Source organism: Corvus moneduloides, chromosome 18, assembly GCF_009650955.1.
Source record: "Corvus moneduloides isolate bCorMon1 chromosome 18, bCorMon1.pri, whole genome shotgun sequence".
Lineage (NCBI taxonomy): Eukaryota > Metazoa > Chordata > Aves > Passeriformes > Corvidae > Corvus > Corvus moneduloides.
Genome location: NC_045493.1, coordinates 8,111,350 through 8,136,641, shown reverse-complemented (window position 1 = coordinate 8,136,641; position 25,292 = coordinate 8,111,350). Strand labels below are relative to the sequence as shown.

Genomic DNA, 25,292 nt, shown 5'->3' with positions numbered 1-25,292 from the left:
TTTGCTGCCTGTTCAGCATGCTGAGTTCAAATTCAGTCACTTTGGTGCGGTCCTACCTGATACTCTTCAGTGGTCCTTTTTTATCCCTTTTTTCCTTTCCTTATCATTCACCTTATTTCATTAGCCTGTTGGCTATTCATCTCTTACTGTGCTAGCTCCTGTTCTTGCAGTGGCTTCTCTCTCTCTCCAGACTGGTCTTCAAATCCATGCTTTAAAGTTAGTCTTTTCTCATGTATATCTCCAGTATTATCTTGCCATTTGAATGACTGTCTCCTGTGTCCCCATTATGCAAATAAATGGACAGTAGGTTTGCATTAGTAGTGGTCCTGTCGGTATTTGTAATGTGTTTTGTCTACTCAGAAGCAGGAGACAATTGTCAGCAATTGTTTCTGTGGTGCTGGTCTATAAACTGAGTATCAGGTCAATAGGAATATTTAAAAATTAACCTAATTAAAAATAAATCTGTTTCAGGTCCTTTCTGAGCCAGGATCTCTCCCTGAACTATTAAACAAACATGTTTGACAACCCTACTGCTAATTGCACGATAAAGTTGATATAAGGATAGATGGTACTCGGATCCTCAGGGCCTTTTCCATTGCAATTTTTTGAGAGAAGCTGGAGGCAGAAACAGGGACAAGCAGGGTCAGTTTTAGAGACAGCAGTGGGTTTTATTTCCTTTGTGTGGATCCTTCTCCTATTTGATGTTTGGTAGGATGTTTCACATTCCCCAACTTAAGGAATAAGTGCTGCAATGAAGAGCTGTGGAGAGAAGCTAGAGGCTGTTTCCCTTCTGGGAAAGCAGCCCATATAATCTTCTGAAGTCGGCAGAGGCAGTCTGGTAGGAATGGAGTGTAACCAGTCCTTGGCTGAGCCTTGAAGTGTCTGATGGGCCCTGGGGACGGGGGATTGTAGTGGACTTGTTTTTTGCACCAGGGCTGCATTTTGAACTGATGCTTGAGGGCTAAGGATAGTTATTTTATTATCTGTTGGTGTTATTTTTACCTTCTGCATCCCAGCAGCAGTTTTCATCTAGCTATGTGGGTTTTGGACACTTTCTTCAGGTTCTTTAAGTGTTCCCTGTGTATGAAAGGTATTTACAACCACTGCCTTCCCCTGCACACTTTGTGATCTCAGAGCTGTGTAAATTCAGAGGATTAAGGCTGAGTTTGAGCTGGGCTGAGCAAACAGGCAGTGATAACTGCAGCCAGCGGATGGCTGTGGGATGTGAGCTTGTGCCAGGCTCCTCCAGGGCTGATCATTATTTCCTGATCAAACAGACAACGTGGAGTCCGTTGTGCAGAAGTCTCTTGCTGTGGCATTTTAGGGGTAAGAACAGTCTCATTCCACAGCTGAGGGCTGTGCACCCACATTACTCCTGGCTTTACTTATAAACTGAGCAGTGTGTACCTTGAGTGTCTTTGAAGATTGCAGCTGTGCCTTGGTGACAGAAGAAAAGTGGCTTTTCAGGAGGGAGTGTTCCAAGTGATTAAAAGTTCCTGCCAGATCCACTGCAAGCAGAGCTACAGTTGCATAACTAGCTTGGGCTGAATAGTGATGGGAAAAAAAAAAATCACAAAGGTTTTTATTGTGGACTCCCAAAATCTGTTGCAGAGCCTAAGTTACATACTTGGGTTGCCAGCCTTTGCCAAGGTCTTTGTCAGTGGATCTTCACAGCTGCTGGTGTGCAAGGTATTCCAGGGAGAGCTGGAGGAGGTATCACAATCCCATTTTCAGATGAAGTGTTCTTTGGTGTCTGTACATCCAAATAAACAAATAGGAAGATAGAATCTGTGTGTTTCATGGAGTAACTGCCAGGAAAGAGGCTCTGAAGAAAGGCCTAATTCTTCCTTATCTGTAACCATGCAGCCAATTAGAACCATCTGCTCTCCGTCTGTAGCCCAGACAGACAAGGGGCTGCAGATGGAGAGGCTGTAGCCTGCCCTGGAAGGTGTCAGAGAAATTCTGGAGTGAGGACAGGTAGGAGACAGTCCTGGAAGCAATGAATAGTAAGGAACAAAATAGTATTCTATATTCTGGTGCAAGATTTAGCAATCTTGTTTCTGGAACTGAGAAGAGAGAATGGAGGGGATTTACTGGACCTGTGACAGCAAAGGTAGTCAGGTCTGCAGACTCCTGGGTTGAGCAGAAACCATAAGGCTGATGTGGAGACCTTTTGACTTTGGGGTCTGACTTCAGGTACTGTCACTGTGTGAATCTCTAGGCTTTACATGATATGGAAAGGGTGAAAATATCTGCTGCTCTGGGCTTGCGAGGGGGGAAGGCTCCAGTGGGGCAGTTTGTTAGGAGGCCAGTCTCACCTGCGGGCTGGGCTTTCTGGATTGGAGTCAGTCAAGGTACATCAATAAATGTCCACTCTTGTGATGTACTGTGTACTTTGGATGTGCTTAAATTTTCTAGCAATTGCCTGTGCACAAGCACAGATGCCCATCCCAAAATAGTATGCTCTTGTGCTAAGTGAGGTCCCCAACTTGGAGGTCATAAACTTTAGTAAAAGAGCAATCACTGGAAGGCTCTTTTAGTAGAGCAAATAGAAAGGAAACAATGCAGGCAGGAACAGAAACCCCATTAGCCCCCTCCTGCTCTCTGCCTGAGGCTGCAGAGGTCTGCATTTAGCAGCCTGGAGAACACCCCGCTGTCACCCTCTGTCAGCAAGGACATGCTGAGTTCAGTGTCCTGCCTTCTCAGGAAAAAATCCTGTGAGCTGTGTCCTCTGCTGAAGCAGGAGGGAATGGGACTCTGGAGTGGGTTTTCTTGTCACAGACTGCCAGACGTGGCTTTGTCCCCGTGGCTGCTCCAGGTCTCCCTGCACTGTCCTCCCTCTGGAGGCAGGAGCAGCCTCGGCCTTGGGGCTTAATTCACGGCTGTTTGGAAAGTGCTTGAGATTCTTGGATGCAAGTGGCACTACAAGTGAATGAATTATTTCCTTGGCTTTGATCCAGCTATAACTGTATTCCATGAATTAATTTTGCTAGTAGCTCAGCGATGAGACAAATCTTAAATCTCCAGACAAAATAGGGATAAAAAAGCTGCATATCAAAGTAGGGAATTTTGTAGGATTCAGTAAGGAGAAAAACACAGATTTCCAGACCAGTTCTGTGGTGAAAGGAATCGTCTGAAAACCTGCAGTGAATGTGCTGTGTGGGTACCAAGGGAAGACTTTCCCTAAAGGACTAACAGAGACCCAATCACAATGTGAAACCAAATAGAATTTAAACCAAAATGATAATTTATTGGCTTTGAAGGCATCTTTAGAAGTGAATGTTGCACCTCAGGCCAGGAGTGCATGATTTGCTGGTGCTCTCAGGTGGTGGCATTCCCCTGCCCCAGCCTCCTTTCTCCCCCATCAGGGGTCCATGTCACTTCATGCAGCATCTTCCATGCACCTGCTGTCACGTCACAAGCTGCATCTGGCTTTGTGAAGAAGTGCACATTTGTGGTGATTTCTGTTTCTAATGTTTTGCTGAGTATCAGTTAGCAGATATCATTCCCATGCGGCCAGTTTTTGATTAGTTACTGAAGATTAGCATTTTGATTTTCATCTCAGTAGCTTCCCAGTAAACAGCACAATATGACCTTCCTTAATTGGCATCTTGAACTCCTGCTTTAAAGTGTTATCTTTAAACTAAAAGCCAAACTGAGCAGCTAAACACTGATTTATATTCCTTATTTTATCATTCATGGAGAATAATGCCAGACAGGTATTTTCCTCACTCTTTCACTAGTTTCGGACTTGGCAAGCTGAGCTGTGTTCTGGTGTGTTCTGCACTTCCAAGACAGTGATAGGTATTTTAATTTTGGTGGAAGGGGTTGTATCTTTGGGGGTTTTGCAACTTGCTGTATCTGTGTGTGCTCTAAGACGAGCCTCCAGCCCCACAGGACCCCTGCCCAAGGTGCACAGAGGTTGGGTGCTGGCTGATTGTCTGGGAGCCTGGGCTGGAATTGGAAACAGCTCTAAGTATTTTATTGCGTGGTTCTAATTTCAATGTGTCTGTGACCCTAAAGTGTCAGTGCTTCATCTCACTTCCCAGGGATGGGTAACTTTAAACAAGTGAGTGATTTGGAGTGGAATCAGCATGTTGCACACTGAGGCAGTCAATTCACTAATTAAAGGAGAGGGGGAGGAAGTAATCTGGAGCAATCAGCAGGGCATTTCATTCCAGTTCCTAATTTTCTTTTTTTGTTGGGCTTCAGTTTTTGAGAGACTAGAGAGCTAATGATTTTCATGAGCTCTCTTGCAGTACTGAAGGTGGTGTGTGCATTGATGTGAGCAGTTCTATTGTGATCTCCATTCATGTAAGATACAAATATCTGTCATGTAACTGCTTGAGTCAAAAGCAAGGCATTTAGAAAAATATCTGTGGCTGAAGCTGACAAATTTTGGCATAGTAAGCAGTGCTTTTAAGGTATTTCCTAATTGATTTACCTCACATAAGAAAATAATTGGAACAGATACTCTGCAAAACATTCTCGTAAGAATTCAGTTTTTATCCTTGAGCAGTTAATAAAAGACATAAGGGAAAATTTATCTAGCTTTAGTGGCCCACTGTCATAGTGATTTGGCATATTATTTCTTCAACTCCTTTTCCACACGGTGTGTGTAGGGAGTTTGGTACATTGTCACCAGGAGTTCAGCTTTCAGTCCTCAGAGATGTCAGGGATAGCCGGAGTAATTCCCTTCTCTGATCTCTCTTCCAATGTTAATCATTATGACATGACATACCCGCTTTTAAGCTGTGCTTAAATTGTGTGTTACAGCCCTGGTTCAGGGCAGACACTTAACACTTGGAAGTGTTGAACCTCTGTTGTGTGTTTGGATCCCATTGATCTCTCTGGCTCAGGGAATGCGGGTAGGGCTTTAGATGTGCCTTTCTCCATATGAATGCTGCTGTGAATCAGAGACTGTCAGCCCCAAGGGGGGTCTGATGTGTTTAGTTCTGAGATCAGAAACAAAATAAAACCCACCTCTGTTTCAGTTGAACAGTTTAAGGCATGGTGATTTGTTCATGTGCTGTTGACGTATGGTTTCTGAATTAATCTGAAGTGAACTCATTTTCATAGCCAGTTCCAGCATCATTGAAATTAATCAAATACATAGCCTGGAGAGTATTCATCCTAATCTAATCTAAAATTACTGTTTGCATTGTGCATGCCTAATTATTAATTTTAAGTCATCTCTGGAAGAAACATACTGTCTTGTTTGTTTTTATTCAATATTTATACAGCTCAATTCATAAAGGTGGCCTCAAAGAACTTAAAGAACTTACCATTCTTTTTTTTTAATCTCCTTTACAGAAGGACATGTCACTAAAGCCTCAGGAGCGGAAGGAGAAATGGGAGAGGCATCCAGGCAAGAAACCTAGAGAATCTGAAAACTGTGTATCTGCTGAGCCCAGTGAAAATGGCCATAACAATGATGCGGGGAGCTCTGAGAGAGAGGCAGAAAGAGGCAAGGAACGGATGAAGAAGAAACTCCCCTTGAAGCTATCCAAACAGGTAGGGAAATTCCTTCTCATCTGAAGCGACCATCGTCTGTTGGCCACTGTGAAGTGTCCTTGCTGGTAGGTGAGGTTGTCACTGGAAACAGCTTCTCTGGTGACTTGTGCTGGTGAAAGCAATGCCTCTTAGAGGACTTGTGGCCAAGTGCACAAATCCAGTGTTCAGGGCAGGTTCCATAAGCTGAAGTGGAAGCCAGGTGTACTGAGTAATGTAGGAAGGAAGGAGCAGGCCTCCCTTGTATCCTGCAGCTTTGAGACAGTGCAGTGATTCATAGCATAGATTTGTGGCTCTTATGGTCATGGACACAACTAGAAATCATCCATCAGATCATAACTTCCTTTGGAGAATGTGTGCTGGGCAATGTGCACCCAGAAGTTGCAAACATGGATATGTCCATCTCGTGAATCAAGTTTCACTTACCCCCAAAACAGTGTGTTGAGGGGGAGAGACTATTCAAGTATTTCAGAATTGAAAAGTCATTTTGGAGGAAGTTGTGCTCTGGGCAGTCTTTCCTGTGTACCCTTCTAAAATGTGGGAGAGCATTAATGAATGAAGAGTTGTGATGCTGGAGGGAATGATTCCAGAGACTCCCATCTGAGCAGCAGTGTGTACAGAGGGCCAGGTGACAGAGGAAAGGCGCTGTGGCTGGTAGACTTTTATCACTTAACTGCTGCTCAGCAGGGAGATTTGTTAGTGCCTTAGTGTGCATTCATCAGTTGGCAGTCCCCATGGCACAGCAGCATCTCTCCGTGGACGCTTTCCCAGTTGTCCTTCACAGGGTTGCCAGTGGGAACACCAGTGTACTTGACCTTCTAGCATTTGTTCTGAGCTGAGAAACACACTACAATAAAAAGTGCTTTTTATTCCCCATTCCTCCAGCAGAAAAAGAACTGCTTAACCCAAGTGCACCTTCTGTTCCGTGAAACTAATCCTGTGCCTGTGCCAGACAGCCAAAGATTGAATTGTCCAGTTACTGGAAATGTTTTTTCAGACTTGCAATATTTTAAGATTTAAAAAGATGGTGAAGGTTATCTCATGTAACCCTCCCCTATAACTTCTCCACCACAGACAGTCTTTTGGGATGATGTTTTAGCATACTGGTTTAGAAGTGCTCATCACGTTTTAAATTAGAAATTCTCATGGTCTGGTGAAAGTTGTTTCTTCAGATCTAAAATTACACTGCAGGAAATCCAGTGCACAGTGGGGATTTGCATAGTTGTGGATGTGTGAGACAGTGGGGACATTCCCTCTTCCTGCAGGAGGAAAAGGTTGTTAGTAGTGACATCTTCTACGTGAAATTTAAAACTCAGTTTTACATAGTTGCATGCGCTAGGGATTGCATGACACTTCCATAGAAGCCTCTGGGGTAAGAGATTTTGTTGCACTGGCAGACTCCAATTTCTCTCATACTCTCCTGCCTTAATTGACCAAATATTTAGTTTTATTGGTATTTTAGTTTTGAAAAATGGGGACATTTTTACTTATTTCTTCTGACTAGTGTTTGGCTGCCATCAGTGGTTAAATAGGGGATTTTCTGCCACATTCATAAAAACCTCAATTCAACTTTCATTGTTTAATTTTTTTTAAACCTGTAAGTGTAAGTAATAAACTCTAAAAAGAGTGAGGAGCTTGCACAGAGAGTATCAAATAAAACCTGTGATGAGTGACTCATTAATACACTGTGCCTCTTTAAAGAAGTCACATTTAGAATTCCTCTCTTGTTGGAAAGTGAGTTTTTTAAAATACCTGCTATTATCCTAGCTGATACAGTTGTGAAAACCAGACAAGTTTGGAGGTCTGTAAGGATGATGAAAGTAGCAGCACAATCTAAGATACATAAACTAGGCTATTCTTAGTTCAAACTAATTATGCAAATAATACAGACAAGTTCAATAATTTTTCCTTCTTTTTAGTAACCACAAAGTTCACACCTAGAATTCTGGCATTTCCTGCCAAGCTGTCTAGACAAATTGGCTGTAATATTAAGTTTCCTGGAATTTGGGGGGTGATTTTTGCATCTCAGGGTTATTAAACATAGGTTTATACCTAATTTGGATAGCTTATTGTAATTAATGCTAATTATATTGAGATGTTGCTTAGAAATTACTGTTCAATTTGCAGCTTTCCTTCTACTCGTATTCCTTCTCTTCATAATGCTACTGAATTGTCATCTTTTCTACGCAGCCTCCTCTAATAAATCAAATTGGGCATTATAATTATGGCATTCTGCTAATCCTTGTAGAGAGGTGCAAAGTGGTAAGCTGATTTCAGTGCCAGGTTGTCTGCTTTGTTTAGAAAATTAGATTTATACTTCACTCCATTTGACAAAGCATCCAGATTGCTATTGCTCCTGAATATTTGGTTGTTCTGTACCTCAGGCTGTGGGGAGAGAGCTGCAAGAACCAATCTGTCCTTTCCAGCCTATTACTCCCAACTGTGTGTAAAAATCATTCAAACACATTTATCTCTTGCTGTAACTAAGCAGAGGGAGAAAAAGGCATTTCAAGTAGTTCTAGGTCCTTTAGTCCAAGATTTATCAGGGTCTGGGGCTGCTCTCAACACATGTACACAGGGAAAGGTGCTGACTTGAAACTGCTGTTCTACAGTGGGGGTCAACAAAACCTCTTGCAGTCATCAGGATCAGGTACATCAAGGAGTGAGAAAATGTTGAAAGCTGTGGTGTATTTCCCTGTAGCCAGAGTGGCCTGCAGTATATCCAGCCTCTCTGAAAGGCTGGAACTGCCTCCAGCACAGGAGCATTCCTTGGAAGTTGAGTCATTGCCTTTTGAAAAGGCCGTGTCCAAGGCTAACCCAGTGGTTGGGGGAAAGGAGTCCCCACCACAGCTGCACACAGTGCTGGTGGGGGAGAGCAGCCCATCACCCCTTTAAGGGATTTAAAGGGTTGGATGTACGATTTGATTCGATTAAGTAAGAGATACATATAAAATGAAACCTCTTAGTTCCAGTGCTCCCTTATGTGTCCTATGTCATTCCTCTAGTTTTTGGAGAGTCGCTCTTTGAGTCGATCTTTGATTAGTCTTAGCTGAGCTGTTCTTCTCTTTTCTGGTTTCATTTTTGGAGTTGCTTATTCCTCCGAAAGTCTGAGCACCATGGGTGTAGAGCAGTTGGCAGTTGGGTTTTTGGGGGTTTTCTTTTTTTTGGGGGGCTTTAGTCACATTCATTGCCCTTTCTGTACAATGACCACCTTTGGAAAAGAGTTGGGGCTAATAGGAAAGAGTTGCTAGTATTTCCAGATAGCTTAGCTTTAAGCTCTCTGTTTAGTCAGCTTGGGAGCATCGCGGTGTGTTGAATATATTTAGATGTTAAATGCTGCTGTAATAACACACTGTTCTGCAAATAGTCATTTGTCACGAAGATTAGTGTCTTACACCTCCTCCTTCCTTTTCTCACCCACTGTTTAAATCACCCGAGATGAGGAAGAGTCTCAGAGAAGCTGAGGAGCACAGGGTGGTGTAGCACGTATTTAGTGCTCATAAATAGCGTGCTGGCTTTGGAGCATGGGAGGAGAGGGCAGGGGAGTTAACGCGGTCGTGTTGCTCTGGAGGCGTGACATCTCTGTGACTTCAGCAGAGCTTCCTGGAGGGAGGGAAAGCACAGCTAATTCCTGAGTCTCATTCACTCCCCAGCCTTCCCCAAACTGCTGAGAGCTATCAGCAATTAATGTATCTTGTTGCTGTGGCTCTTGCTGGACTGGAACTGCTAAATTGCATTAACAAGTTTGATTACCTATTCATGTGGTTTTTCTGTGATGCTCATCATCTCGTTATCCAACATTCATTAATGGATATAACACCCTCCCTGCCCCCCAGGAGAGCCGTGCTCTGGGTTACTGCTGATCTGAGCTAAAGGTGATACACTAAGTCATTTTTTCCATCCAGGATGCACGTTGTTTCTTCTGATGCCTAGGTGAAAATTGATAGCTCCTTTTCAAACCATTTACGTACCCTTGGCCCCATTTGTGTGTGGTGGTGGTGGTGGTACTGCAAGGCTGTGGGGCCTTTCCCAAGACAGAGAGAAACGGTCTAGAAACTCGTCTGGATAATGAAATACTTTGTGTGGAAAATTTCTTTTGGCATTATATTGTTTTTGCTGACGCTTGGGCAATAGGAGAGTGTAGCTGCTTGAGGTTTACTTGTATTTTTTCTGATAATAAGAGTAATTGGAAAGCTTGGACTTGAAGCCACTGGTGGGCTGGAGGCTGTGTGTGCTTAGTGGTGCACAGATGAGAGACTGAAATGTCCCTTTCATAGCTGAGGTTCAGCAGCCACATAGGAGAGTGAGTCTGAAAAATAACCTTTGGAGTCTTTGTCTTTAGCCAGAGGACATGGATAAGCCTGTTCTTCCATGTCTTAATAACGTAGCATTTGGAAGCTGAATTGTGACTAAGAGGGTCTAGATATAACAGTAACTTACTCTGTTACCTTCAGTATCTCAGGCTTCTAAAACCCAATGAATTCTAGGCAGTCAGCTTACCGGAAAAAAAAAAAAAAAAAGAAAAAGAAGAAAGGTTGCCTTTAATGTGGGTTTTGGGGATTGGTTTGGTTTGGTGTGTGCTGCTTTGGTGTTTGCATTTCGCTGCTTTTGAACACTGAAATTATACAGACTAGTTTCTTTCTGTTTCTAATTGATGTTACCCTTTTTGTTAGCAGATATTGTTATTTAAACATTCTTTGAAACTAAACAACAAAGCAAGAGGAAAAAAGGCCATTTTCTTTTAATCAGTGAAATGTTGCTTAAAAGCAGAATCCACTTCTACCTTTGTAAGTACAAGAATGTACAATTTGGATATGAAAGCTCTGCACCGATTATTTTTAAGTAGGCATTTGTGTTGGCTGGGAGGGTAGGGCTGATCAGGTAGTGCCATTGCCTGTGTGAAGCCTCTGCTCCAGACTTTGGCCAGGCTGTCTGGAAGGGTGAAGTCTCTGTCCCAGACTTTGGCCAGGCTGTCTGGAAAGCTGGGGTTTGACTTCTCCTGGTACTTTGGTTCCATCCAGCGTGGCCGTGGCCAGCAGTGGAGGTCACTGGGCTTGGCGAGTTGTGGTGCTGGGCTCCAGCAAAGCCTTCCCAAACACAGACTCCCTCCTGAATTTATGAACAGCCTCGCTGGCTCCAGAGCTCCTAATGAGGGTGTAGAGCAGGGTCCTGGCCCCGGGGATTTGGGAGGAGGCCTTGTTCCGGCTGAGCAGGGCTGCAGGCGCAGCCACAGATGGCCCTGCCCTGCTCTCTCACGCTAATCTGCAACTGCAGAGACTCCACAGCTGCCTGGGAAACCACTGGGGAGCAACGGTGCAAAGTACTGAAATGGGCAACACGGCATTGAGGCATTAGGTTTGCTAATCCAAGGCCTAAAATCTGCCTCATTTCAATCAATAGCAATCTGTTTGCACTGTCAGGAACTAATTTAAAAATCTGCTTTAAGTCCCAGTTAGGCACTTGGTATTCTGTTTTCTGGATCAAAGTAGAGGGAAGCAGTAGGCATAGCACAGCAGTGGCAGGAGAAGGAAAAATCCTTTGTAAATAAAAAGTGGATGTTTATTTCCCAAATGAAACCCTGCTATTACAAAGAAGTGCTGTTGTTTTTGCTAAATTTATCCAAGAATTCATCAAGATTCTTGAAGTGGCTGCAGAGCCTGCTCTGCAGCAGAGGGAGAACTTTGCAATGTGTGTAGTTTGTTTAAAATGCTGTACCAATATCAGCCTATTAAAGTCTACATTATAGCTGTGGCACAGGTAACTTCATCTTGGGATTGCAGCCACCTTTGGAGAGCTACAGCACAGCTTCCATGACAGATTTCTGTAACACACTGTGCTTCAGGGGTAGTGCAAAACAGTGCCATCAACCCTCTGGGAACTGTGACAAGAGGCGGCCTTTGCTTAAGCCAGAAAAAATATATTTCAAAACCCTCTGCATTCTGGTAGGGAAACATAAATTGAAGAAATCATGCTTATTAGAATTGTGGGGTGTCCAACTATTTTTAGACTAATGCTGAAGAATGAAACAGAAGCATATGCTGGATTTTACTACACTGCAAATATTATTTTCCGAACAGTGATGTAAAGCATGTTTTGGCTGCTGGAAGTCTTATATGTAAGAGAATGTGGCTTTGTCTTTTTCACTGAATAGTGAAATGCTTGCTTGTCTGGACCAGTGTGTTCTGTAGCTGACCTTCCCTTGTCAGTATTGCTGCTCCATGTGTCCCCACTTGTCCCTGCTTTTGTTGAGCTCCCCTGATTCTGCCAGAGAGGTTCAGCTGGCTCTTGAGTGCAGCTCCTTGGTGTGCCTGTGCTGGGTTGGGCAGGGCTGGCTCACCTGGCCAGCACTTCACTGCCATGGGCTTTGCTTGGGTGGGGATTTGTTCTGGGTGTCAGAGCAAGCAGGGCTTGGGGGCCCATGGGGACTGCCTTGCCACGAGCACTCTGCTCCCTGCTTTGTATTTAAGGATCATACTGCTGCTGTTACGGCATCAACCACACTGTGTTCACTACCAGACCCCAAGGCTTTGCCTGCAGCACCGGCTTCTGCCTTCTTGGTCCCTGCTTTTCCTCTTCTCCAAGATTTCCATTTGTCCCCTCACTGCTCGCACTTCACAGCATCTGGCCAACAGCGAGGTGGCCAGCTCTCCAGATGGCTGCTGGCACTTTGAGGACATGTTGGAGTAGGTTTAGAGAGCACAGCGAGGAAAGCACAGGATGCTGCGTGGATGCCTGCAGTGGAGCTGAACTGCAGTGACTTCAGGGGCCTCAGGCCTCCATCTCGGCTCCCCACGGCAGCAGGCGCAGGAGCTGCAGCCCCAGCGAAGCGTGGCTGAGCAGAGCTCTGTAACTGCAGACATTTCCTAAAGGGAGCAGTCCAGGGGAAGCCGCTCAGAGCAGCTCTCATCGGGCAGGACTTGTCCCCAGCGATCAGGGGCTTGCAAACAAGTCTTGACATGATGTTCCTGGTGGTTTCAAAGTTAAGAAAGGTCAGAAAATTCAAGTGGTAGGAAGATAGTTAAGCCACGCTGGTGCCGTGTAAGGAAGTGATGTTGTATGTATGTGGAGAATCAAACCAGTTATAAAATCCATGTTTAAAAACTCTTGCTGGTCACCTTTAACTTCTCTGCCTGCATTTAGATGACTGATACGGACTTTAGGTCACGTTTGCTTAAATATAGCCTCAAAGAGGAGCAGAATAAAGGGAAACAAGTGATCCTCTCTTCTCGATGACAGTCTGTAAGTAGCTGTGAATGAATCTCATTACAGCAGCTTCTTTTGAAAGAGAGAAATATAAAGGAAATTTCATTGCTAACAACTTAGGTGGCATTAGATGCTATAAAAAAGGTTGTTGGTGGTCATTGGTTACATTGTTATAAAAGAAGAGCTAAATGGTCTATAATTTAGAGAAGGGGATTTAATTACACGAAGTAATTTACAGGAAGCTATAACCACTTGTATCTTTTTCCCTGTTGAATATAGTTGGTTGACACAATGCACAAAGTCCTCTTTCTTTTCCTTCTTCCTTCCTCTCATTTTTTATTTGTATGTTTCTTTTGGAGAAAGTACCAAGATAGAGCACTTCTATTGTACTTGTGATTTTAGCAAGTTGAAAATGGAGTAGTGTGGGCTGTTTGAATAGATTCAAAACCCTGGCTGGAGGTTTTTACTGTACATCTCTTCATAGCTGTGAGACAGGACATGTTCCAGGTGTCCTGTGAGATGTGTAAGACCTTTTTCCTGGGTTCAGTGAGGATGCTGCAGGAGGGGCTAGGACCCTGAAGAAGCCACAGTCTTTTTGGATGTTGTTTTCCTGATTTGGACAAGAAGCATCTGAATGGATAGTTAATTTGATTTGAGCACTAGCTGCCCAGTATTTTAGCTAACTTTGCAGAAGAGGCTTGGATCTGTTACCTAATTGTAGCCTATGTTCCTCTGCTTGCACCACATGTCTGCAGTGATATTTGGGATGATCACAGGTATTTTTATTGGTGTGAAATAAGCACAGTTGATGCAGACAGCCAATATTCTTCTCCTAGCACACTTATCAGTGTGATAACTAAACCATCTGCGCTGCTCCAGTCTAAATCTGAGCTGATTTAAAGCAAAGTGACATCCCAATGTCATGTGTGGTTGAGGCAGGATAAATACCTTTTTCATGAGGTGCTGTTACTTTCCTCATGCAGAACTTGTCCTTGCTCACTGTTGGCCTTGGATCTCAGCTTCTTCAGGAGACTGCTGGGATACCCAGTGTGCCAGGAGCTGTAGCAGGATTGCTTTGGCAGCTGCCAGTCTTTGCCTGAAGTCATTCAGTGGCACTGGTCCAGCTCACTTGGCTTTCCTCGTGGAAGCGTATCAAAGATGATGCTGTTTTCCACCGCTCAGTTGCTCTCACCTCACAAACTGCAGCCTCGGGCAGTGTTACCCACATCCCTCAGCCTCTTTCTGTGTGGATTCTTAAGGGAGATAATTTTCATACTTCTGCCTGATGGATGGTTTACACGAGCTGTTGAGAATATACACAGCTTGAGTGAGCACATCTTTGGTTTGAAGGCATCTCTTAGGTAAAATAAGCACTTGCATTTTTCCTTCAAGCAAGGTTATTAGCAGCTATTCAGGTGAATGCCATTGCACAATTGTTTTGTCAAAATCAGTCTATTTTCCCTAATGTTTTGTCTTAAAGAAATACAAAAATTAAATAAAGCCAGTAGGGTTTTGTGATAGATTTAAAGCTCTTCCAAACTTAGTGGTTGAGAGAGTCCTAAGGTGTAGTTGGGGATGTATCTTTTAAGTCAGGAGTTGAAATATGTTGTCTGTATGTAGGTTTTTTGAGCTATTAGCACTCTAAATTGATTCTAACATTTTTCTGAAGTTGAGCATTGAAATTAACTTATTAAAAAAAAATCCTAACAAGGTTTCATTTATTAAGTATAGGAATGATACCCAAAAACTCTTACTATCGTCATATGCAAAAGTTGGGGCTTTTTTTCTTTCTGTTAGCTTTCATTCAGTTTTGTTCTTTCTCAGTTGGAATTGTTGAAATTATGAAGCAAAGTATTCTTTGGGTAGCTGTTGGATTCTGGATGTTCGTGTCTAAAGTCAATTGTGTAAATATGTGCAGGTTTTTTAATTTAAAAACAAATCTTTTATCTTCACCTTTTCTTCCCCCTTCCACTTTCTTCTGGTTAAAGGTTTCAGTTGAGCTCTAGGGAAAGGAGCCCAGGCTCGATTCTTCCTTCAGCTGCGGATCCATTGCCAGCTAAAGATGAAAATTAGCAATGGGTTTCACTTTGCTCTCTGATGTTTCCTCCTACAGCTCTGCTTGACTCATTGACACTGAACAGTAAAAACAAGGAAAAAACTCTTTCCAGGGGAAATCTTATCCACTGGAATAATATTGCTCAAAGAATCCAGGGACGAGGTAATGGATCAAGTAGTGGGTGCTGTCCAGGGCAGCTTGAATAACAGTGCCGTGATGAAGAGCCCTGTGGTGCTGTAACATTGCAGCCTCCTGGAAAGTGGTACTAAATCTCATAAAGTTGTCTTTCCGTTGGTTCTCAAAGCTTTTGAGTGGTCATAGGGCAATATTTTATAATTTAGCATGACATTTATTGGCTGTAGTGTCAGTCAGAAGTGTCTCTTTGGAGTTAGGGCTTCAGTCCTTTTAGGATTGAAGATGGAGGTAGCTCAGTTGGACATTGTGGAATACATCTGCAGCTTTAGCATGAAAAAAAAGAATGTTCCAGTTTCCAGTTACTTTTTAGCTTATATGGAGCAATTTCAGTGTATAAAGGTGTAAATGGGGATGACACAAAGAAAGAGAGTCATATTGCAAGTGTTGCCTGAATTGAGGGCTTTGAACTTGTTCCACATTTGTACATGTGCTCTTTTTCTTCCTGGTTCAGACTGTGAAAACCGACGATATAAAAATAAACCAGTTATTCTTTCCTTACCGCATAGGAAATAACCATAACAGCAGAACAAAGTTGAGGTCCTCAAAACCCAAACCCTGTTCTGCAGAGCTGGATTTGGTGTTTTCCCACCATGTGCCCGTGCCCTCTGTGAGAGGGGCTGGCAGTGTGACCTGGAATGTTCCTGGGCCATGGTGATGTGATGGCCGTGAGCCACTGGAGATTGCTTCCCCATTTTCGTCTCTCGCTTTCCTTGCGACTGCCTCATTTTGTTCATAAAGCAGCTTGTAATTGAGTGTTTGACAAAGAAGTGTTTACAAGCAGTGTTTCTTGTGCATAACTGCCTAGCTGAGGGGAATAACAATTTGGGTCTGAATTTCAGCCCTCCTTTGTCACTGTCGTATCATCGTCAGTGGCAGCGCTGTCTCTGCTTAAAGAGAAAGATGGATTAAAACTGTTTCAGGGCATGGCACCCGAGTGGGAATGCATGGTTTTGGAAGAAGCTGTCAACTGTTCTTTGTGGCCCCTTTGTGGCTCATCCTTTGTCCATGTGCTGATTTTGGACCACACCAAGGTGTGTGCTAATTAATTACCACGTGTGGCGACTTAGGGGTTTTTACACGTGGAGTCTGCTAATTTAGGGGGAATTCTATTCTGGCCATATGAAATGTGAAGTTGGAGTTCTGCCAGATGTTAAGCCTTCTCCAGCCATTGTGTGGGGTGAGATGCTGTCCTAATCTGTGTGGGGATGTGGTTGGAGTTTAGTCTTCATGGGTTGAAACAGTGCAGATGGGACCAGCATTATCAAAATAAAAGCCACATTTAGCTGTCACACAGGAAGAAAGGGGATCTAGGATTAAGCTTTTTAGTTCAGGCAGCATGTGGGTGTTTCAATTGTCCATGCTAAAACCCTTCTGCAAATTATGCCAAGCGGGCAGGGTGTGAAGGGAATAGAAGCAATGAAGTTATGCATGAGTAAGGAACAGCTCAGGCTTTATTTAGACCCATTATAGGCCATTAGCAAAGGGTAATTTTTTTTTTTTTTTCTTTTGAGGGAGGTGTCTTTAAAGGGGCTGTTTGCAGGAATTAGCCTGTTTGTTCAGAAGTGATGGGAATCAGCCATAAGGAGTAAGCAAAGACAATCCCTACAATCACCCACAAATAACTGGAGGCACGTGGAGCTCCAGACTCACTCCAGGTTGGGGGGCTGAATGGGACAGTTCCCATTAACATTGGTGCCAGTCTGTGACTAAAACCCACACACAGAGTCAAAATAAATAAATCACAACATATGAAACAAAAGTCATGCAGTCAGGCATGAGTAAGAGTGGTACTTGGCATTGTGACCAATGAGATTAACTCCTTTCCTGCTGCTTGATGCAAGCCTGAAGCGATTTCTGTAGCAAGTCTGCCAGTGTCAAATCTGCTTTTCTGGGTAGAGTTACTACTTACTGGTTGATACTGGTGTGTTGAGCAAAACCAGTCACAGCTTTACTGGCAAAACTAGGAGAGGGTTAATGTGGTGACTACGCTGCTCAGAGCATCTCTGAATTAGTGCTATTGCTTGTCGGAGTTATTTGACTGTAGCAATGTACTGAGCTGTTAAATTCCTGTACAAAGATGACCACACAACACTCACATCCAGAGTGTCTTTTATTTGTCCTCATGCAAAATACTGCAGGTGTTTTGCTAAGACATGTTCCCAATCCCCTTAGCCTTGTTCTGAATCATCCTGATACGTTGAGTAGCTCGGTAAATAAACAGTGTGGTTTTATATGCCTGTACAAATGCTGGTCTCTTACAGTCCTTTGCAGCTGGGTATTCCCTCCCTGTTTACCTGACTTGTCAAGAGCAGAGGGAGAAGAAAAATGTCTTTGTGACAGCTTTTTTTTTTTTTTTCTTATAGTGAAGCAAAGGAATAAAGGGATTATTTTTTTCCCCAGTCAGTCTACCCACAGCAGCAGCACCAGGGACCTCTGGTAAATTGATCAAGGAACATATTTGACCTTAGGGCTGCTTGTTAGAGAACACTGCTATAGGCACGTTGTAATAGCAGATGTAATAAAGTCTGCATTGTCCCAGAGAAAAAACCCCCAGTAATTTGTTTTGTGGTGGGCTTTTTGTTGGTGTTGATGGGGGTTTTGGGGGGGTTTTGTGTGTGTGTTCTTTAGTAGGAACTGAATTGTTGTCTGACAACCTTGGGTTACTTCAAATAGGCATAAGCCTAAGGCATGGCCAAAAGCAGATATTTTGGTAGTTAATAGGGGATTTACTGACCCAAGAAACAGGGAAATAATATTTTTCAGGAATTGGCTATTTTTATAGTGCTTTGTGTTCATCCAACTATCATGTAGCTTTGTAAAGATGATTTCTTTCACAAACCCCTTTTTACTCTAGCAGCTTTTAAGTCCTTGCTGCTTGAATTGCATTTTTTTCCCTTTTCTTCAGCTACGCAAGTATCACCACTCTGGATCTCAGCATTTACTGACCTGCCACTGTACTTTAAGAATAAGAATTTATTTACAGTCCCATGATAACTGCTCATCACAAATCACAATTTTTCTATGAGAGGGTTTCAGTGGCTTGAAACTTGGTGCTTGTGAAGTCTGAACACATGAATGTGTTCTTCCTATGAATAAAAGAATACAGAAGCGGATGAGCTGTTGGGAGTTTCTTCACTAGGAGGGTGATGAAGCACTGGCACAGGCTGCCCAGAGAAGCTGTGGCTGCTCCATCCCCAAGAAGTGTCCAAGGCCAGGTTGGATGGGGCTGAAATTGCCCCCATAAGGATTCCGTTAGCTGAGAGCCTAAATCCCAGTGACTTGTTTGTGCAATGTGCTCCTCGTTCACTTAAGCATTTATGCAAATCCCACTTAGGAAGTTTGCTCTGCTTTCTAGTTTCATATTCTGATACCTTTTACTAGAATAAATGTCTTTCTTCTACTTTGATAGATCCAGGCACATAAAATGCACAAGCTGTTTTAAGATGTTTGTTGTGCTCCATTAATGGGGCTCAGAATAGGATTTCTGATCATTCCAGAGGCTTCCTTCTGTGACGTCATGTGCTCATTTTCCTAATGGTAATTATTTATTTATTTTGGCAGAATGTCTGTAACTTACATAGGCAATAACAGGAATTTCTCCTGCTTCAGCTGTATTCATTTGCAGGATGTAGAGAAGGGAGAGGATTTTTGCAGCATTCAGCACCATGTGACCCGCATTGATCGGGTGTATCCTGCTGTTCAGAGACCTGTGGAGATGTGCTGTAATGGCCTAAGGTGGATCTGCTAAACCTGCTAAAAAGCTGAAGGGCTTTTTCACTTGTTTTGTGCAGCAAAGGCTGTTAACACAACTACACAAATGGGAGCCCTTAGTTAATTCCTAGTTAAGTATTGACATACTTGTTGACTTGAAGCTTGTTCTGACAGAATTCGGATTCAATCAGTAGAAGTCAATCTTTTCTTTCTACCTATCCAAAAAAATGAGCTGTTTCCAGTTCTGAGCTATATATGTTAAAATAAAAATTAAACAAGTGATACATTCTTTTTCACTATCAGATAGTGGCTTTCCACCTGGTAGTCACTCTGTAAGGAATTAACTTGTATGTGATATTTTTATTTCTGTATTGAATAGGAATCTTGATCTCTAGCATGATGGTACTTGGTATCTGAGGTTTTTTATGTTTCTAGACAATGCAGACACATAATTTGAAAACCCCTTCTCCTCGTCCTCAAAAAATAACCCTGTCTGGGAGAGAAGGGAAGGCTGTATTCTTGTCAGTAGTGCTAGTTGGTAAAGTTGTTGAGTTTAAAGGATTTGTGCTACTAGATTATTGGGCAGGAGGGTAAATTGCTTAGCCATATCCTTTGTGTGGTTGCTTATCTGTAATGGGGAGAAAATAATTTTTACTTGCTTTTTAAAATGCTTGCAATACACAGAGGTAAAGTAGTAGGGGACGTGATGATTATTTTATTATCACACAGCAAAATACAAGACTATTTTTTTCAGCTAAAGAAGTAAGGGAGGAGGTCATTGCTGTAGGAGTCTGGGTCTTGCAAGATTTAAGGGTCTAGCCTTAAGTTGTGGAACCTCATCACCCACAGACTTGTCTGGATTTGGAAACAGCGCTGGCACATCAGCTCAGAGCGGACTCAGAGCACAAGGAGCTGGTTCAGATGGAGGACACGAGAGAAGTGACTCCTTTCAAGTTAGTGTTTGTGCATCATGCAGGATTAATGTGCCAGATCAGGTGCCCGGGATGGACGCCAGCATCGGGTTTCAAGGGCTTGCTTAGAGGTGCTGAGCACCATTCAATGATTTAATCCAGCAAGAACCTTGCAGAAAGCTCTGGCAATTGCTGAGGATGATCTAATGCTGGTATTAATCATCATCTCATGATTGAGAACTAGGTGTGAGTACTGAGGGTGTTTCCACAGTGCAAACACCGGCAAGGATCTTGATAGCAAACTCGCTCGGCCAGTTTTTAAGCCTAACCATTTTCTTTTTCTTAATTATATACCCTCTAAAAGTCTTCTAGGGTGAAGAGCTGGTTAGAAGTACTGAATGTGTAATTTTGTGGTTTTCTGTCTTTGGTAACTGGCTTCTCTGGTGGCTTTAGGAAGGAATAGATCCACTTAAGGAAGCTTGAAATAGGACTCGGGTATCTACTACTCTGAAATAGCCCCACTTGATTATGAGCTTAGAGTATGAAATATATGTTGAGCTGATTGCAGTGAGCTATAAAGGCTTGCCAAGAAAAAAAAATTCTGCAATTCAGTGTTAATTCGTCTCTTTTATTCTTCCCAGAAGTGGCATTTGTTTATGTATTGCTCATAGCTCAGAAACCCAGACCTTCACCTTTCATGTGGTCTTCTGGTCCTCCTGCAGTGAGTGCAGGAGCCCTTTGCTTTCCTCACTGACCTCAGAAGAGAAGAGGCAAAAGGAGTTGTTAAGGTCTAACCGGGTGTGAGGGTGGCAGATCTGTGCTTCAGGGGGTTTGGCATCCAAAAGATTTTCCCTAACAGAAGATGGGAGGGAAATAGCAGCTGCTGGTGGGTTGTGTTGGCACCTCCGGTGTTGGTGGCTTACATTCTGTTCATTGAAGCTAACTGGAAAATATTCCAAATTCTTAAAATTCTGCCTGCCCAGCAAAATCCATGGGGAGTGTGGCATTACTAGGCATGGGAATGATTGCCTCATTTAGCAACAAGTTATGACTATTCAGTGGCATAAGCTTCAGCAGAGAGGAGGAACAGGAATGCAGACCCAAGGGGATCCCAGCTTGTTAACCTCTGCTGCCTTGGGCTCTACTACCCTGTGTGTGTGCTACCTGGAAGGAAATTGCTGTGGGTGCACTCATCCATGTCACAACCCAACCTTCACTTTGCTTTGTAGATGTTCCCTTGGAGCTGCTCATGTGGAAGTGGGACACTTGGGCTCTGTGTGAATGTGAATGCATGTGCATGTCTGTCAGGTTTACTCTTGCAGCTTAACTGTAATTCATTACATAAAGCCTGTTTGTCACACATGACTTTAAATATCCACGGGCCAGACTCATGTACTAACTCCAGTGTCAGTTTTAAGTACAGAGAGGAGGGGGCTGCAGTTTACCTCAGATCTAAGCACAGAGGATAAATGTGGCCTATGATGGGAATCCTGCTCCTGAACCTGCCTTCATTGAAGCCATCAGAGGTTCAAGTGACTTGTCAAAGGTTGCAGAGTGAGGGAGCAACTCCACTGACGTTTTGTATCGGAGCCTTCTGCTTCCCAGTCTGCTGCTGATTTACACTTTCATCCTCCAGTACACATAACTGCTGCTTTGAATTAAGCTGTGACACACCTTCACTTTGGTGTAAAATTATTTCAAGTTAGACCTTGTAAAAGGAATGTCGTTCCTTCCGCTAACACCGCGTAGGATCAGCCCGTTCCCACCTGGTTCATATGCTAGTTCAGCAGCACCGACTAATAAATTACAATTATTGAGGTATCAATTCATCATGTCTGAGGCATGGTGTTGCCTGTTCCACTGCATTGACCGAAGCCGTTTGCTGGCTGCTAATGTACTGCGGTTTTACTCTGTCTTGTCCCGTAATGATGGGATCCCTTGTACCAATTTGAATCCTATTAGATTGCAATTAATTTCTCTCTGCTGCAAACTGAGGCTGAGTCAAGTGCTGTTCAGTGCAGAGCTTACAACACGGATATATCACAAGGGTGAAGTGCTAAGAACCCAGCCTGAACAATTTTTTAATCTGTGCTTCATGTTCCCCAACTTCCCTAATGACACTAATTAGCAAAGCAAATTCCTTGCTTTGGGAGCATGAGTGTGAGCAGGTGAGGAGCAGAAGGGTACTGGTTTGAGAATGAGAATCAGAAAGAGGGGCATTTGCAGAAAGTTGGTCTTGTGGGGGAGGGATCTCTGCCTTCAGGTAAAAGAGGTTTTTATTTCACTGCAGTGGGACATTCTGCTACAAGACTCATTGAGCTGGCTTTGTTTCACAGTGAGTCATTTAATGCATGGAAAGTCCTGCTACAGAATCCATGAGGAGCCTGTTCAGGCGTTGCTTTGATGTTCTTGGAGAGTGCCTGGGCAAGGTTAGTGCTGTGTGAGGATCGATGTTTCTCTGGCAGTGCAGGTGCAGGCGTAGCCTCATGGGCGCAGTGTCAATACGCAGGTGCATTGAAACTCCTCCCTGAGAGGGAAATCCTCAGGGCCTCGGGAAATCTGTAAATAGTCTTCCTAAGCTCTGACTCTATAAACATTCTGAGAATGCCAACACACAGTGCCGTCACCTGGAGAATAGCAAAAGTAAAGTTGCTCCATGGAGGAAAACTGAAAAAAAAAAAACCATCTTGGGACAAGAACCCCCATCCGTCCTTCTTGCGTATCAGTGCAGTGCTGGAGCTGTGCTTTTAGTGCTAAATAAATATGTAAATGTCAGCATGCAGTCATAAAACAAATTTTGTTTTATAGTTCAAGTTCAGATTTTGGAGAAGAAGGAACTTGATTGCACCATCACAATGCGGTTTCTGCAGGATAAATCGATCCTTGGAGGCAAACTAGATTAATACTAGGAGGAGACGGATTTAGAATTCGTCCTTCTTTGTGGTTTCTATAAACTGAGCAATACTTCTGGGCTCTTTGTTGCTCTAGCAATTTTCTCTCTGTTGGATGATGACCCTTTCAATAAGTGGTCATCCACATTGAATTTTTCTGACTTGGAGCTTAAAAACCAGGGTTTTTTATTGACTATAGAATTCCCATACTGTAGCTTGACCTCGCTGTTGGCTTTCTTTGCAGACTATACAGAGATTTCAGCTAATGCCAAAAGAAGCCGTTCACCTTTTAAGCTTTCTTTTTCCTGGCTCATAATCTACATCTGGGTGAAATATAAAGTATTGCTTATCTCTCATCTGCAAAGCTTCAGTAAGCTCTGGGCTACAAGTGTGCTGCCCGACAGCTGTGGCACCGCTCTGCAGCACCGGGAGCTGCCACGTCCCTGGCAGAGGCAGCTTTTGGGGCAGGCAGTTGCTCAGACAAAGTGGGCGTATCACTTTAATTTTTCTTTACTTATAGAACCACTCAGATTGGAAAAGAGCTTTAGGATCAAGTGTTGCATGTAAGCTTTGTAAACTTACTGTCTTTTATGAACTTACGATTGCTGTCACATATGACGCTGACAGCCCACTCAGCTCCCTTCAGGAAAGGGAATGGATTTCTACTCAGTGTAAATCCAAACAAGAAAAAGAAATGCTGTTACATATTAGTATTTACAATTTGTATTTGAAATATCACGTTGTATCTGTTCCAATTTTTTTGTTGGCCTTTTGCTGAGAATTTACAGCTCTCTGGGGATATTAGCACAGAAAAGATACTTGGGGTGTGGTCTGAAGGAGAGCATGCAAAGAAATTAAGGAAGCTTCTACTAAGGTATAATTCTAGTATCGTTTGTCAAGTTGAAATGGTTTTATCTTTAATTTTGAGGCAGGCACTATGAACATCATGTGCTGCTTTTCTCCTTAATTTAAGTAATTTTGTTCTACTGCATATTTATACTGTGTCTTACTACTATAAGTTGCTACAATATTACCTCTAAACAAGGCTTCTTGAAATGATTAAAAGTTGATGTTTAAGTGTACTTGTAGTTTTGGGGTCTTTCCACTGGAAAGAAATATTTCACCCTAATTTATACTACATAAAAAGCCCCTTAACACAATCATAGAAGGAAAAAAGGTGGTTTCTCGAGTGAGGTGTGTAGTGGTTTGGTCCAAAATACTCATTACTGTTTATCTGCTGTGAGATAAGAATTAGGAGAAATGCAAAACAGGCACCAAACTTGAAAGAATATAAAGAAGTTTATTAACAGACCTAAAAGAAGAAAAAAATTATACCACCTTCAGAACTCTCCTCCTCCTCCCCCACCTTCCTCCCTTCTCCCACTGACAATGTGAAAAGACAACCCTTAAGATGTTCAGTCTGTTTACCACTTCCATAATAACCTTGTTCAGTCCATTTAGAAAGAGAAGTCTCTTCTTGCTCATGCTATGAAAACAGTATCACAACGAGACAGCCGCCCACTTCCAAATATTGTTCAGTCCATTTAGGAAGAGGAGTCTCTCTGCCTGCGTGTGAGTCCCTTCCCCCGACTTGCAGCTTTTCCCGCAACTGCTTTCGAGGGTCCACTCTTGAAGTTTTTTGGGGTACAATTTTAAGGTTGAGCCGTTCAGAAACAAAAACAGAGGCCCTTCTCCTTCCCTGGGAGCAAAGGGTCTTCATCATCTTCATCGTTAGGACTATCTCTGGGAGCATCTCTAGGGACTGAGGTTTTCTCCTTTCCCATTTGGAGCAAAAGTCCTCATCTGGTTCATCTCTACGGACTGAGGTTTTCTCCTTTCCCGTTTGGAGCAAAAGTCCTCATCTGGTTCATCTCTCCCTGTCCAAACTTCTCATGCAATTACAGCTGCGTCAGCATCTGCCTATCTCAGCGCAGGTGCTTCTGCTCACGAGTTGAACACTCCACCCCCCATATCTTCATGAAATTACAACAGGATACTCTGATATATCATAGCTTCACAAGAGAATTTCAGCTTTAAGCATCTCCTCTCTCTCTTCCCTCAGGTTTTCAGCTCTTCACAGCAGTAAAAAGGGTTAATCTCACCTCGGCCTTGCAGCTTTGCAGCCGGAATGTTGAATTTTTCTTATCGCAGTGGAGAGGGGGGAGAGCCGAGCCGCTCTGGCTGCCCACGGCAAGGCAGTGGGGGGGGTTCCATGGCTGGAACAGGTCCATGGCTCCAGGATGGCCGTGGCCCGGCCCGGCCTGGCCCAAGCAGGGCCTGGCTGGGCCCGCTGGCCCCCACACGGGGCCCGCAGCCACCTGTCCCAGCGCCGGAAACGAGAGAGAGCTTGGAGGGGGAGTTTGCCTATTCTTAAATGTGGATCACAGAGGTGATCACAACTTTAAGTGGCTCAGAGAATTGTCCATATCCAAACTGGCCAGCTGATAGGTTCTATCAGTTCCCAGAGGAAACTGTAAGCACCCCTTAGCAAGGACGTCCCTTCCGGGACTATGCTTGCTAACCTATGACAAGGTGCAAAAGGCCTACAGGTCATCTCTAGATCCACATATGACCATCAGCAGGTTATTTAAGGTACTTTGCTCCCCGCTGTTCTATGTCTAAAGCCAGGCATAACACCTTCCTGTTACACACAGAAGTTGTAGGTTGACATTTTGTGACCATTACATATTCCAATATCCCTGGGACTGGGATAGCTTGTAAAGGGAACCACTCTAACCTTCCATGTGCTAGGAGCAGGAATTTGACTTTCAAAGACTCCCTTCAGAGCACACCTAATATAAAGCTATTAAATCT

General features: G+C 43.4%; 1 protein-coding gene across 18 annotated transcripts in view; it reads left to right on the top strand.

Moving 5' to 3' along the window:
• Positions 1-25,292, top strand: part of FBRSL1 (fibrosin like 1) — a 516,916-nt gene that overhangs the window by 131,675 nt on the left and 359,949 nt on the right. For all 18 annotated transcript variants that reach the window (XM_032128440.1, XM_032128448.1, XM_032128450.1 and 15 more), the window contains exon 2: positions 5,314-5,514. In XM_032128440.1, coding sequence (XP_031984331.1) covers positions 5,314-5,514 — 201 coding nt within the window. The remainder of the gene's footprint in view (positions 1-5,313; positions 5,515-25,292) is intronic.